This window comes from Mobula birostris, chromosome 31, assembly GCF_030028105.1.
Source record: "Mobula birostris isolate sMobBir1 chromosome 31, sMobBir1.hap1, whole genome shotgun sequence".
In the NCBI taxonomy this organism is placed as follows: domain Eukaryota; kingdom Metazoa; phylum Chordata; class Chondrichthyes; order Myliobatiformes; family Myliobatidae; genus Mobula; species Mobula birostris.
This window is the reverse complement of record NC_092400.1, coordinates 37,110,080-37,126,528: the sequence shown is the minus strand read 5'-3', so window position 1 is coordinate 37,126,528 and position 16,449 is coordinate 37,110,080. Positions and strand designations below refer to the sequence as shown.

Here is a 16,449-nt window from a genome sequence, read left to right as displayed (position 1 = left end):
GTCAGCCTGTGCTGCTCTATGTTGTGAAGAACATAATTCATCAAGAAACCTGAAAACGTCTCTCTCTAAAGAGAGATATGAATGTGGACCATGTTACCACATGGAGTGATTGTGGCAAATAGATTGGTGTCTTTAAGGAGAGGCTGGACATGTAAATGAAAAAGGGAAAGAAAGGCTACATCGATGAGGAAAGATGGGAGGAGGCACAAGTGGACTGTAAAGCCCAGCATCAGCTGGTTGGGATGATTGGCCTTGATGTGGCATTCATCCTATCTAGTCGAAAACAACATAAGCTCCAGGACAGCACGGTGGTGCAGCAATAATCGCAATGCTTTACAGTGCCTACCATGACCAAATCGGGTTTCAGTTCCTGCCTCTATCTGTAAGGAGTCTACCTTGTTCGTAACAACGTGGGATTTCCTCCCACACTCCAAACAGGCTTGCGGGTTAGCTTTAGGTTGTGAGCATGCTACGTTGGTGCTGAAAGTCTACTGATATTTGTAGGCTACGGCTGCCCCAAGCACATCCTCGGATTGTATTGGTCATCGACTCAAACGCTGCGTTTCACCATATGTTCCGATGTACTTGTGACAAATAAAGCCGATCTTTCAATCTCTTTAAGAGTGGGTGACTATAATCAGTTATCCTAATTGGTGTGCTCTAGCGATTTGCTATGAAGATGCAATCAGCAGATCAAAGCCAATGTATTTAGTGCAGTATCAGCAAAGCTGCTGAAAATGCGCCCATTGTAGATGCAAGCTCATGAAGATAATAATTCCGTGTTTAGATTTTAGCGCCTGTAGTTAATGAAGAAATCAACAGTAATCGCTTCGTCAGGTACAAAACCCCTTTAGATCATTTAAGCACCTGCTTTTTATAGTGTTGTGCTGCTCGGGAAATGCCACTGACAATTAATACAGCAAGGGAGCACAATCTGAGCTGGTGACATTGCATTTTTCACAAGTGTAATATAAATTGCTGTAATAATCCAGCAATGCAGAGGGAAGGTTTCAGACCAGTGGTGACAGAGGCTATTAATAACATAGCTTGATCAAGCCTGGGATTATAGAGCGAAGAAAACGGCTCATTTTTCATGCTGTTTCTGACGGCTGGTAAATATACTCTCCACTCTGCTGCTTTGTAGAAACTAAAAGTTAGAAACTGATGTTTATTTGAAATTTTGCATTAATAGGCATCCGTTAGCCTGGTGAGACCATGGATTTGCGCCTTGGGAGGTTTCCAGGACGCAGGCCTGGGCAAGGTTGTATGGAGGACCTGCAGTTGCCCATGCTGCAAGTCTCCCCTCTCCATGACACCAATGTTGTCCAAGGGAAGGGCATTAGGACCCATACAGCTTGACACCAGTGTCGTCGCAGAGCAATGTGTGGTTAAGTGCCTTGCTCAAGGACACAACACGCTGCCTCAGCTGAGGCTTGAACTCACGACCTTCAGATCACTAGACCGACGCCTTAACCACTTGGCCACATGCCAAGCATGTGTCTTTACTGAATTGACGAAAGGCACTGAGGTGAAATTCCTCTCTTCGTGTTTTTGCTGCCTTACTGCCCCGTTTACTGTTTAATTGTCCACCACCATACACACGGTCACACTGTAGAATTTCAATCTGAGTGGTGAGGGTGAGGTCTCTAGCTTATACAAGGCTGGCACCTCACCGTTTTTAGGTATTTCCCTTAGTTTGCCCTTCTTCATCACCTTCTTCAGGAGCAAAGGCCACATGAACACTTCAGTATAAAGGTTTCTCTGGCAACAGTAGATATAGATCAATTCTTCACCATGTGATCAAAACTGAGCTGTATGATCACTCAATTTGAGTATGATACTCTTCCACCATAGGACTTATTCCTGGACCTTAGGGTGAATTCCCTTAATGCGTGACTTTGTTAAACATGGAGCTGATACACGGGCAGCCACCCTGACAGATCAGGGACAGGGTCCAGGGGCATGGAATGCAAGACGACTCGGGACCCTTCACTGCCATTGTTATGTGTGATCATCTGCCAGCTCCACCATTGCAATCTTGATTGGATCACTCTTATCTGGAACCTCCCCCTTGACCTTTCCACTTTGGGTGCCCGAAACCAGGAACTAAGAGCCAGATAACAACAGGAATTCTGCAGATGCTGGAAATTCAAGCAACACACATCAAAGTTGCTGGTGAACGCAGCAGGCCAGGCAGCATCTCTAGGAAGAGGTGCAGTCGACGTTTCAGGCCGAGACCCTGACGAAACATCGACTGCACCTCTTCCTAGAGATGCTGCCTGGCCTGCTGCGTTCACCAGCAACTTTGATGTGTGTTACTAAGAGCCAGATAGTCTGCTTTAGCACTGATCTCTCCAAACCTCTAGTATTGATTATCAGTGATACCTCGAGTGTTGATCACCAGTGATCCCCTCAAGGCGACCAATGGAGTTCTGCAGGGATATGTTCTGGGACCTCTCCTCTTTGAGTGTTTTTTATAAATGACCTGGATGAAGAAGTAGAAGGGTGGATTAGTAAGTTTGCTATTGACTCAAAGGTTGGGCTTGTTGTAGATAATCTGGAGAGTTGTCAAAGGCTGCAGCAGGACAGCAATAAGATGCAAAGCTGGGCTGAGAAATGGCAGATGGAATTCAACCCAGATAAGTGCGAAGTGGTTCATTTTGGTAGGTCATATTTTGAAGACAGAATATAGTATAAATGGAAAGACTCTTGGCAGCGTGGAGGATCTGAGAACTCCTGGGATCCATGTCCATTGGACACTCAAAGCTGCTGTGCAGGTTGACATTGTTGTTAAGAAGGTGTATGGTGTGTTTGTACTCATCAACCATGGGTTTGAGTTCAAGAGCCGTGAGATAATGTTACAGCTATACAAGTTAGACCCCACTTGGAGAACTGTGCTCATTTCTGGTCACCTCACTACAGGAAGGATGTGGATACTATAGAGAGAGTGCAGAGGAGATTTACAAGGATGTTGCCTGGATTGTGAGGTTGAATGAACTTGGCCTTTTCTCCTTGGAGCGATGGAGGATGAGAGGTGACCTGATAGAGGTGCTTAAGATGATGAGAGGCATTGATCATGTGGATAGTCAGAGGCTTTTTCCCAGGGCTGAAGTGGCTAACATGAGGGGCACAATTTTGAGGTGCTTGGAAGTAGGTACAATGGGGATGTCAGAGATAAGTTTTTTCCACACAGAGTGGTGGGTGCGTGGAATGCACTGCTAGCAAAGGTAGGAGAGGCGGATACAATAGGAACTTTTAGGAGCCTTTTAGATAGGTACATGGAGCTTAGAAAAATAGAGGGCTATGTGGTAGGGAAATTCTAGGCAGCTTCTAGAGTTGGTTACATGGTTGGCACAACATTGTGAGCCAGAGGGCCTGTAACGTGCTGTAGATTTCTATGTTTCTATGTTCATCTGCGACCCCCTCTAGCTCTGATACGAGCTTCCACCATTGTGTTGGTGTCATACATTGTGCAATGGTGTGAGTGAAAAGAATCTGGATGCACAAGAGACTGCAGATGCCGACCCCGGACAATCTGTTGGTGGAATTCAGTGGGCTTAGCAGTATCTGTGGATAGGAAGGAACTTTTGATGCTTTGAGTCAAAACTCTGCATCAGGACTGAATGTGGTGAAGGGAGAGGACCAGCAGAAAGTGGGGAGGGGCTGTGGTGCAACAGGAGCCTGAGGCAATTCGTGGACAGAGGATGAGCAAATGATGGCTGCCCAACGTCGGTACAGGAGTAACGTGATAGTGCTGGGGAAACAGGCATGTGTGGATGTTCTGAACAAGGAGCTATCTTGACACACTCAGTGCTGGATATGCCTCACCTATGGAATGGTAAGGCTCAGTTTTGTTTGATTTTGAGTTAGCCTGTCATTTTCAACTTCAAAATGCCTTGAAGTACGGATTTTCCATGGATTACAGTACTACCAAGGCCTCCTTTATGATAAGTGAAGCAGGCAGCATGATAGATCTATGTTTCTGTGCAGAACGAGTTAAAGCCATGCTTTGTAAAATGTCATTTACGCTTCACATCAAGTAAGAGAATGTAGGGCCAGCCTGAAGCCACAACTCAGCATTGTATAAGCAGTGAAGAGATTACAGAAGCTCAGAATCTTTCAACTGTGTTCAAATGCTTCCCACAGAGATCGATTTCCAGCTACTTTATTGTGCACAGTTATTCAGGAAGGTAAATACACACAGATGGTGATTCATATTCATTTTATGTACGCACACCTCACGCTAAGCTATACAACTAAATCTAAACTCAGTAGCCACTTTATTAGGCACATCTGCTTGATAATGCAAATATATAATCATGTGGCAGCAACTGAACACATAAAGCATGCAGACATGGTCAAGAGGCTCAGTTAAACATCAGAATGGGGAAGAAATGTGATCTAAGTGACTTTGACCACGAATGATTGTTGGTGCCAGACAGGGTGGTTTGAGTATCTCAGAAACTGCTGATCTCCTGGAAATTTCACACACAGCAGGCTCTAAAATTTACAAAGAATGGTGCAAAAAACAAAAAAAAATCCAGTGAGCGGCAGTTCTGTGGATGAAAATGCTTGTTAATGAGAGAGGTCAGAGGGGAAAGGCCAGACTAGATCAAGCTGACAAGAATGCGACAGTAACTCAAATAACAACGTGTTATAAGAGTGATGTGCAGAAGAACATCTCTGAATGCACAGCACTTCTGACCTTGAAGTGGATGGGCTATAGCAGAGGTCAACCATGATCGTACACTCAGTGATCACGTTATTATGTACCTCCTGTACCTACTGTGTGTAAATTTCCACAAAATAAAACCACTTGAAAATGATTCACTTTAACAACTGTTAAGAAGGTACCTTCTGTGGGAATGTATTTGGACTAGCCAATGGACAAGTACCTCATTTCGGCAATTGCAGGGCAGATTGACAAATACTGGGGCCACCCACTCATCAACTTCTGTCCTTTTCACAATCATTGTTGGGTCTGGCTGGAACACAATCACAGTCTGGGTTGGTATTACATATGGGTAATCAGGTACCTAATCCACAGTCACTGTCTGGGTTGCTATTACATATGGGTAATCAGGTACCTGAAAGTGGAAACACAAGTTATTGGGATAGTGAAGAAGGCATATGCCTTCATCATTTTAGAGCATTGATTATAAAAGTTGGGAAGTCATGCACCACCAGATTCAGGAACTTATTGCCCCTCAACCATCAGGCTCTTGAATCAAAGGGATAACATCACTTGCCCCATCACTGAAACTTTCCCACAACCCATGGACTCTCTTTCAAGGTCTCTTCATTTAATGTTCTTGATATTTATTGCTTATTTATTTATTATTATTATTTCTTTCATTTTGAACTTGCACGGTTTACTGCTTTTTGCACTCTGGTTGAACGCCCACATTGGGCAGTCTTTTATCGATTCTATTATGGTTATTATTCTATAGATTTATTGAGTATGCTCACGAGAAAGTGAATCTCAGGGTTGTATATGATGACATGTATGTACTTTGATAGGAAATTTACTTTGGACTTTGAACTTTTTGAATTTTTCCTGTGTTGTACTGTTCAATTTTTTTTTATAATTCACACAAGATCAATGGAATAATAAGACCAAAAGACAGCAGCATATTTAGGCCCTTCAGCCCATCAAGTACACTCTACTGTCTCATCATAGCTGATTCCAGATCCCACTCAACCCCAAACACTTGCCATCTCACTATCTCTCTTGATTCCCCAACCAATCAGGAATCTAACAACTTCTGCTTTAAATATACCCATGGACTTGGCGTCCACTGCAGTCTGTGGCAGAGCATTCCACAGATTCACCACTCTTTGGCTCAAAAAATTCCTCCTTACTTCTGTTCTAAAAGGATGTCTCTCAGTTTTTTGAGGCTGTTCCTTTTAGTTCTGTTTACCCCCACCAGCAGAAACTTCCTCTCCACATCCACCCTCTCTAGTCCTCTGAAAATTCAGTAGGTTTTAATGAGATCCCCACACATTCTTCTAAATTCCAATGAGGACAGGCCCAAAGTTGACAAATACTCTTCATATGTTAACCCCTTCATTCCTGGAATCATCCTCGTGGACCTCCTCTTGACTCTCTCCAATGACAACACATCCTTTCTGAGAAATGGGGCCCAAAACTGTTGACAATACTCCAAGTGTGGCCTGACTAGTGTCTTATAAAGGCTCAGCACTATCTCCTTGCTTTTATATCCTATTCCCCTTGAAATGAATGCCAACATTGCATTTGCCTTCTCAACCTGTAAATTAACCTCTGGGAGTCTTGCACAAGGACTCCTAAGTCCCTCTGTACCTCTGATGTTTGAATTTTATGATAGTGAATTACAAACGTAGATCCTGAATTACATAATAGTCTGCATTATTTTACCAAAATGCAAAATAAGAAAAGCCACAAGAAGTGAATTGCACACATCGAACTCAGGGAGACTGACTGCCGGTGGCTCTCACATTCAGGATGCCTCGTCATCCTCTTTCCACATGGCTTTCAATCAGATTCACTAACTGAATAAGGATGAGGGGTTGTAAATCCCGGCACCACACTGGGTGATCCATATGTCCATGAAGACAGAAGAACATGATTAATAATAGATCTCAGTGATTAGCACATTTCCTTTTCCCTCTGGAACTTTGGTGCGAATCAAGCTGGCATGATAAATTTTCCTTTTTCCCTACCGGATATAAAACCTCATCCTTGGCTCCTATAATGAAAGGTGTTAATTCTTTTCATATTCAATTAACAGATTGCCAAATAAATAAGTAAAGTGCTAGAGATTAGATAACAATTCTCTGTGTCTCCCACTAGGTGCTGTGTAAACTGGGGTAGTCTGCAGCAGTTTACACATGCTCCAAGGCAGAGCATACAAAATTACACAATTATACTGTTTCTTTCTTCATCTTTAAGGTGCTTTCAAGAAATAAACTCCTAACAAACATCTGCAGTGCCACTGCCCCAAGCATTTGGAATTGATTGATCAAACTCACTGTGGAATGAATTGGGACATTGCTCTACACTGCAATGAACCATAAAAGTTTTCTGTGTTTGTGATTTATAGAAACTGCCAGCTTCTTATCTCCCTGACTCCATACAAAACCAATGGTGGATACGATCCACGAGCTCCTAGCGCAACTTGACTTCCAAACCTCGGGCCATCCAGTCTTAACCAAGGACCAATCTGTGGTTTGATCAGCTTGCAACTTTAGAATTGGAAAGAGAGGTCTTGAATTTAGATAGAACCTTTCCCAGCCTCAAAGAGGTTTATCACACACGCACCATTTTACATTTTTTTAAAAAAAGCTTGCCCCACACCTTTTTTGAACTTTTCCCCCTCTCTTTAAATGCATCCTCTTGAGTGTTAGATACTTCAAGCCTGGGGAATCATTACTGGCTGTCTACTCTATGCTTCTGATAATCTTCTGTATAAAACTCTGACAAGGTCTCCCCTCGGCTTCCTCCCCTCCAGAGAAAACAACCCACATTTATCCAACCTCTCTATAGCACATGCCCTCTAAACCAGGCAGCATCCTGGTGAACCTCTTCAACATCCTTCCTGTAATGGTGTGACCAGAATTGAATGTATGGATTTTGTACTGAGCCAGGAAGATCAGAAGCAGACAATTTCTGTTATTCGCAAATACAGAAAGCTGTGAACATCCACCGCAGTGCAGGAGAATGCTCCCAATTCACTTGAGAGAGCATTTAGTAAATCAATTTGAACTGCTTGGGGCGTATTGTGAAATGCAAACTCCCACAGTGTGGCTGGATTATCCGTCACTGTGATGTTTATTGAGGGAACGTGTGACCCGCGTTCTGGGGATAACACGACTTCACCTAGCTAAAATGGTGTGCTGAGATCTAACATCCTCCTGAGAGGCCAGGCAGGCGCAGTTTAAGGCCCAGTTAAAAAAAGAGATCATCTGAAAAGGCAGGATACGCTTGAAGAAAACTGCATATCAGGTAGCATCTGTGGTTAAAGAAATAGAGTTAATAGCTGTTCTGGTGAGAAGTGATTAACCTGGAGTGTGAATGAAACAGTAAGGATGATCAACACCTCCACCCACCAACCCACCCCATCACCACCTCTTTATCTTTTCTGTCAGAGTCACCTTACATACAGACACTCCTGTGCACTTTATGGACATACAATCAATATATGTATATAAATTATCCTATATATTTATATTGTACTTTTTATCGTGTTCTTTATTTTAGTGTGTGTCTTTTGCAGTATCGGATAAGGAGTAACGATTATTTTATTCTCATTTGCACTTTGTATATTGAAAATGACATTAAATATTCCTGTCGCAAACAAGAGAAAATCTGCAGATGCTGGAAATCCAAGCAACACACACAAAATGCTGGAGGAACTCAGCAGGCCAGGCAGCATCTAGGAAAAGTCGACACTTTGGGCCGAAACCCTTTGGCAGGAGTGGGGAGAAAATGCTGAGGAGTAGATTTAAAAGGTGAGGGTGGGGAGAGAGAAACACAAGGTGATGGGTGAAACCTGGAGGAGGAGGAATGAAGTAAAGACCTGGGAATTGTATTGGTGAAAGAGACAGAAAGCCATGGAAGAAAGAAAAGGGGGGAAGGAGCACCAGAGGGAGGCAATGGGCAGGCAAGGAGATAAGGTGAGAGAGGGAAAAGGGGATGGGAAATGGTGAAGGGGGGGCATTACTGGAAGTTTGAGAAATCGATGTCATGCCACCAGGTTGGAGGCTACCCAAACAGAATGTAAGGTGTTGTTCTTCCAACCTAAGTGGGCCTCATCATGACAACGGAGGAGGCCATGGATGGACATATCGGAATGGGAAGGGGAATTAAAATGGGTGGCCACTGGGAGATCTGGCAGATGGAGTCGGCTTAGCGAATCGGTCTCCCAATCTATGTTGGGTCTCACTGATATACAGGAGGTCACACTGGGAGCACCAGATACAGAAGATGACCCCAACAGACTCACAGGTGAAGTATCGCCTCATACTGTTTAGGGCCCTGAATGGTAGTGAGGGAGGAGGTGTAGGGACATGTGTAGCACTTGTTTCACTTGCAAGGATAAGTGCCAGGAGGGAGATCAGTGAGGAGGGATGAATGGATAAGGGAATTGCATAGGGAGTGATCCCTACAGAAAGTAGGGGGGAGGGAAAGACGTGCTTGGTGGTGGGACCCCATTGGAGATGGCGGAAGTTTTGGAGAATTATGTGTTGGACACGGACGCTGGTGGGATGATAGGTGAGGACAAGAGAAACCCTGAGAAGAAGTATAGTCCAGGTAGCTGTGAGAGTCTGTGGGTTTATAATAGACATCAGTGGATAGGCTGTCTCCATAGATAGAGACAGTGAGATCGAGAAAGGGGAGGGAGGTGTCAGAAATGGGCCAGGTAAATTTGAGGGCCGGGTGGAAGTTGGAGGCGAAATGGATGAAGTCGACGAATTCAGAATGGATGCAGGAAGCAGCACCAATGCAGTCATCTCTCAATTCCTCCATCTCCATCAACAGTATCTCTTCCATTTCATGCACATCTGCTCTTATCCCACCCTCCCGCCACCCAACCAGGGATATGGTTCCTCTTGTCCTCACCTACCACCCCACCAGCCTCCGCATCTGAACCTTCTGCCATCTCTACCAAGCACATCTTACCTTCCATCCCAGCATCCTGCAGGGATCGCTTCTCATGCCACTCCCTTGTCCATTCGTCCCTACCCACTAATCTCCCTCCTGGCACATATCCCTGCAAGCAGAACAAGTGCTACACCTGCCCCTACGCCTCCTCCCTCACTACCATTCCGGGCCCTAAACAGTCCTTCCAGGTGAAGCAACCCTTCACTTCCGAGTCTGTTGTGGTCATCTACCATGCCCAGTGCTCCCATGTGGCCTCCTGTATATCGGTGAGACCTGACGTAGATTGGGAGACTGTTTCGCCGAGCACCTATGCTCTGTCCACCACAAAAACTGCATCTCCCACTGGCCACTCATTTTAATTCCACTTCACATCCTGATATATCCATCCATGGCCTCTTTCACTGTCATGATGAGGCCACACTTATGTTGGAGGAACAACACTTTATATTCCTTTGGGTAGCCTCCAGCCTGATGGCATGAACATCAGTTTCCCAAACTTCACCCCAGCCCCCCTTTACCATTTCCCATCCCCTTTTCCCTCTCTCACCTTATCTCCTTGCCCACCCATCACCTCCCTCTGGTGCTCCTTCCCCCTTTCTCTTTCTTCCATGGCCTTCATCAATCAACTTCCCAGCTCTTAAATTCATCCCTCTCCCTTCAGGTTTCACCTATCACCTTGTGCTTTTCTCTTCCCTACACCCCCCCACCTTTTAAACCTACCCCTCAGATTTTTTTTCTCCAGTCCTGCTGAAGGGTTTTGGTCCAAAACGTTGACTGTACTCTTCTCCATAGATACTGCCTGGCCTGTTGAGTTCCTCCAGCAGTCTGTGTGTGTTGCATTAAACATCTCTGAATCATTTCTTTTTCCACAGACACTACCTGATCCGCCAGACTTAGAGCCAGGATTTCGACATGCTGGTTCTTAATTATCCATCAATAAATAGGTTTGGTAGTTCACCATCTAAATCTCAGTTTTCCAAAGAATGTCACTGAAATTTTAAACTGTGTTTCATCACAGATACCATCCAACTACCAGGTGCTTCTAGTAGGACACGGTTTTCTGGGGGCGGTGTGGTTGGATAGTGGTTAGTGTAATGCCATTACAGTGCTAGCAATCACTCGTCAGGGTTCAATTCACACCACTGCCTGTCAGGAGTTTGTATGTTCTCCCTGTCACCATGTGGTTTTCCTCTGAGAGATCCAGTTTCCTCCCACAGTCCAAAGACATATTGTTAGGGTTCGGGAGCTGTTGGCATGGTATGTTGGTGGAAACATAGTGCCACTTGCAGCCTGCTCAGCACAATCCTCACTGATTTGATTGACACAAACAACACATTTCACTGTATGTTTCAATGTACATATGACAAATAAAGCTAATCTTTAAAGATCTTTAATCTTTATACCAAGGTTTCCAACATCTACTTTTTTTTGCCTTCAGTCCACATGGAGTAATTGGTTAAGGGGGAGATCTGCCATGTGCCACACAGATATAAACTGAACTTGTGACGTGTCTTGTAGCCGCAGAACAAATTCAATGAAAGTGTTGCAATCCGAGCATAGGTAGCAAAACGTTCAGTCAAAGGTGTGTTGAGGATTTAGTCAGTTTATAAATTCACCTTCCGTTGGGAAAGGATTTCCCTATAAAGCAAATGTTATGATGTCAGTAACTAATTAGTTGTCAAGACATCACAAGAAAGAAGTGACAATGTTTCCCACCGAAGTGTTTGAAATCACTTCAGTCACTAAACACACTGGCTAAGTTCTTTCATCAGTCTCATGGATCTCATCAAACCCCACATAATTGCTTAAAGGTTTACAGTGCTGTGTCTCTGAATGAAATGAAATTAATATGCTAATTCAAGTTCCCTTTAGAGTAGATCATTAGCAAAAAAAATCAAAAGAATTGGTGGACATATATAAATCAGAATCAGGTTTATTATCACTGATATATGTTGTGAAATTTGTTCTGCAACAGCAGTACAGTGCAATGCATAAAACGTACTGCAGCTAATAGTAAGTATAGGTATAAAAGAAATATTAATAATAAATAAATGACATTATTGATGCTTTGCTGCACACTTGAGTGCTCAGTTGGGGGTGCTGATGCTTTTTTTGTTGGTGGGGGGGGGTCATCGCTTTGCTGCTTATGCGTGGGAAAGGGGAGCTGGGAGAGGCTTTCGGGTTCTAACATTTAACTGTCACTCGCTCTGGGGCACTCCTCTGTTTTTGTGGATGTTTGCGAAGAAAAAGAATTTCAGGATGTATATTCTCTGACATTAAATGTACCTTTGAAATAATGCAAAAAGAGAGCAGAATACTAAGGCAGTGTTCATAGACCGTTCAGAAATGGTGGAGGGGAAGAAGCTGTTTCTAAAATATTGACTGGTATGGTACAGGGAAATAAGGAGATAGTATTATTCCCCGGGAGGCAGGATGGACTGATGGACTGAGTGCTTCTTTCTGTATTGGATAAGTGTAGTGAAAGTGGGAAAAAACTAGCAAAGCCAGGTTGACTGAATGTTCTTCAAAAGCATGAGCACAAATGGTCTTCATATGTCCTGTGCTTCTCTGATGAAGGCACTCTTAAAAAGAAATCTTTCATAATTTATTTCCTTCCTTTTGCTCCCAAGTACTATCCTTTCCTAAATAACACAGAGCTGAACAATCTACCTCCAGTTCATCCTGAGCAATAATTGGTGCTCAGACAACTTCATCATGGGCATTGACTTTTCCAACGTCCAGGACATTTTCAAGGAGCGATGTCTCAGACAGGCAGCATCTGTAGGTGAGGACCCCCCACACCCAGGATGTGCCCTCTTCCCATTGCTACTATCAGGAAGGAAGTACAAGGAGCCTGATTCAGGAGCATCTTCTTCCCCTGTGCTATCAGATTCCTGAACAGACATTGAACCCATGAACACTACCTCACTACCTTTTTATTGTCTTTTTGCACTATTTATTTAACTTAAATATGTAAATAAAATTAATTACTTACTATAATTTGCAGTTTTTATTACGTATTACAATGTACTGTTACCACATAACAACAAATTTCACTATATATTTTGGTGATATTAAACCTGATTCCAATTCTGGTTCCTACTCCTGGTGTCTGAAGCTAAACTTTCAATCACCAGGCACCTGTCCTCTGGGAATTTCCTCAAGATCTAGCCACCTCCTTCCCTGCCTCTCTTTAAAACTGTCCAGAAAATTCCCTGAGACAACAAAGTTCAAAGTATGTTTATTGTCAAAGTATGCCATATACCATATTCTACACTGAGATTCCTCTTCTTGCAGGCATTTACAGGAAAATAGAGAAACAAATGTTTTCCAACAATTTCTCCATCTAGTCGTTCTCTGCTTTCCTTCTAAGGAGACTTGGCTTTGAAAGCAAGTACATCCACAGCTTGTGAGTGTTACAGACTCTAATCAAGTGGAAGGTCAAGTTTGTCTGTGAGGAGTTTGTACATTCCCCCGTGAGCATGTGTGTTTCCTCCCACATTCCAATGACGTGCAGCTAGTGAGCTGTGCATGCTACGTTGGCACTGGAGGCATGGCAGTACTTGTGGACTGCCCTGCCTTGCAATGTGTGGGTTATCGATGAAAACGCTGTAGGTCAATGTTTTCATGCACATGTGACAAATAGGGAATTGTTGAGATTTCTGTAGTGGCTTGGCACCTTGCTCTTACCACATTGATTCCAATCACTGCTTCGAAGCTACTCAATGTCATTATTTACTTCGGTACTACATTCCTCTGGATTTCTTACCAGATTTGAAGTTTGATCGATAACTGACACCGTGGATGCTGGAGAGATCTCCCCCATGTCAAAGGTCACTTGAATGCCTTCCTGTTGAGCAAAATGACAACTATCAAAAAATTGGTATTAAGCCATAAAATCCTAAAATAAGATAGGAGGAAGATTATTTATTTCAATATCTACAACCATTAGAGTGTAAAATACTCTGTATTTTTAGCCACCATGGTCTTGTTGCAGTTATCGCAACCCTATCAAAGCTCAAGGCGTTGGAGTTTGGAGTTCAAGTCCGATGTCTCCGTACATCCTCCTGTGGATTTCGTGAGTTCTCCCCGGGTGCTCTGGTTTCCTCCTGCAATCCCAGGATAGGTTAACTGTTCATTGTATATTATCCCACGATTAGGTTAGAGTTAATCGGGTTTTTCGGGGGTTGGTGGTGACCTGGTTTGAAGGGACGGATGGATCTACTTAGCACAGTATTGCTAAATTAAAATAAAATAAATAAAAACCTCGTTCAAGTGATAAAAGTTATAATGGCACAGAGACACTTTTCAACAGATACATTTCCTGTTTCTTCTTCAGGAAAGCAACCAAGAAAATCAAAGACCCCACCCACACTGGTCATTCCATCCCTCCCCTCTCCCACCCACACAGGTCATTCTATCCCTCCCCTCTCCCACCCACAACGGTCATTCCATCCATCCCCTCTCCCACCCACAACGGTCATTCCCTTTCCTCCCCTTTCCCACCCACACCGGTCATTTCCTTTCCTCCCCTCTCCCACCCACACCAGTCATTCCCTTTCCTCCCCTCTCCCACCCACACCGGTCATTCCATCCCTCCCCTTTCTCACCCACACCGGTCATTCTATCCCTCCCCTCTCCCACCCACACCGGTCATTCCCTTTCCTCCCCTCTGCCACCCACATCGGTCATTCCCTTTCCTCCCCTCTCCCACCCACACCGGTCATTCCATCCTTCCCCTCTCCCACCCACACCGGTCATTTCCTTTCCTCCCCTCTCCCACCCACACCGGTCATTCTATCCTTCCCCTCTCCCGCCCACACCGGTCATTCCCTTTCCTCCCCTCTCCCACCCACATCGGTCATTCCCTTTCCTCCCCTCTCCCACCCACACCGGTCATTCCATCCTTCCCCTCTCCCACCCACACCGGTCATTTCCTTTCCTCCCCTCTCCCACCCACACCGGTCATTCTATCCTTCCCCTCTCCCACCCACACAGGTCATTCCATCCCTCCCCTCTGCCACCCACATCGGTCATTCCCTTTCCTCCCCTCTCCCACCCACACCGGTCATTCCCTTTCCTCCCCTCTCCCACCCACACCGGTCATTCCCTTTCCTCCCCTCTGCCACCCACATCGGTCATTCCCTTTCCTCCCCTCTCCCACCCACACCGGTCATTCCATCCTTCCCCTCTCCCACCCACACCGGTCATTTCCTTTCCTCCCCTCTCCCACCCACACCGGTTATTCCATCCTTCCCCTCTCGCACCCACACTGGTCATTTCCTTTCCTCCCCTCTGCCACCCACACCGGTCATTCTATCATTCCCCTCTCCCACTCACACCGGTCATTCCCTTTCCTCCCCTCTCCCACCCACACCGGTCATTCCCTTTCCTCCCCTCTCCCACCCACACCGGTCATTCCATCCCTCCCCTCTCCCACCCACACCGGTCATTTCCTTTCCTCCCCTCTCCCACCCACACCGGTCATTCCATCCCTCCCCTTTCTCACCCACACCGGTCATTCTATCCCTCCCCTCTCCCACCCACACCGGTCATTCCCTTTCCTCCCCTCTCCCACCCACACCGGTCATTCCCTTTCCTCCCCTCTCCCACCCACACCGGTCATTCTATCCTTCCCCTCTCCCACCCACACCGGTCATTCCCTTTCCTCCCCTCTCCCACCCACATCGGTCATTCCCTTTCCTCCCCTCTCCCACCCACACCGGTCATTCCATCCTTCCCCTCTCCCACCCACACCGGTCATTTCCTTTCCTCCCCTCTCCCACCCACACCGGTTATTCCATCCTTCCCCTGTCGCACCCACACTGGTCATTTCCTTTCCTCCCCTCTGCCACCCACACCGGTCATTCTATCCTTCCCCTCTCCCACTCACACCGGTCATTCCCTTTCCTCCCCTCTCCCACCCACACCGGTCATTCCCTTTCCTCCCCTCTCCCACCCACACCGGTCATTCCATCCCTCCCCTCTCCCACCCACACCGGTCATTTCCTTTCCTCCCCTCTCCCACCCACACCGGTCATTCCATCCCTCCCCTTTCTCACCCACACCGGTCATTCTATCCCTCCCCTCTCCCACCCACACCGGTCATTCCCTTTCCTCCCCTCTCCCACCCACACCGGTCATTCCCTTTCCTCCCCTCTGCCACCCACATCGGTCATTCCCTTTCCTCCCCTCTCCCACCCACACCGGTCATTCCATCCTTCCCCTCTCCCACCCACACCGGTCATTTCCTTTCCTCCCCTCTCCCACCCACACCGGTCATTCTATCCTTCCCCTCTCCCACCCACACCGGTCATTCCCTTTCCTCCCCTCTCCCACTCACACCGGTCATTCCCTTTCCTCCCCTCTCCCACCCACACCAGTCATTCCCTTTCCTCCCCTCTGCCACCCACATCGGTCATTCCCTTTCCTCCCCTCTCCCACCCACACCGGTCATTCCCTTTCCTCCCCTCTCCCACCCACACCGTTCATTCCATCCCTCCCCTCTCCCACCCACACCGGTCATTCCCTTTCCTCCCCTCTGCCACCCACATCGGTCATTCCCTTTCCTCCCCTCTCCCACCCACACCGGTCATTCCATCCTTCCCCTCTCCCACCCACACCGGTCATTCTATCCTTCCCCTCTCTCACTCACACCGGTCATTCCCTTTCCTCCCCTCTCCCACCCACACCGGTCATTCCCTTTCCTCCCCTCTCCCACCCACACCGTTCATTCCATCCCTCCCCTCTCCCACCCACATCGGTCATTCCATCCCTCCCCTTTCCCACCCACATCGGTCATTCCC

The 16,449-nt window shown here is 46.0% G+C and overlaps 1 protein-coding gene across 3 annotated transcripts in view; it reads right to left on the bottom strand.

Annotated features, from left to right (window-relative positions):
- The window catches only part of LOC140190674 (unconventional myosin-XVIIIb-like), a 462,061-nt gene that overhangs the window by 218,022 nt on the left and 227,590 nt on the right, over positions 1 to 16,449 (bottom strand). For all 3 annotated transcript variants that reach the window (XM_072247443.1, XM_072247444.1, XM_072247445.1), the window contains one exon: positions 13,413 to 13,493. In XM_072247443.1, the coding sequence (XP_072103544.1) occupies positions 13,413 to 13,493 (81 nt within the window). The remainder of the gene's footprint in view (positions 1 to 13,412; positions 13,494 to 16,449) is intronic.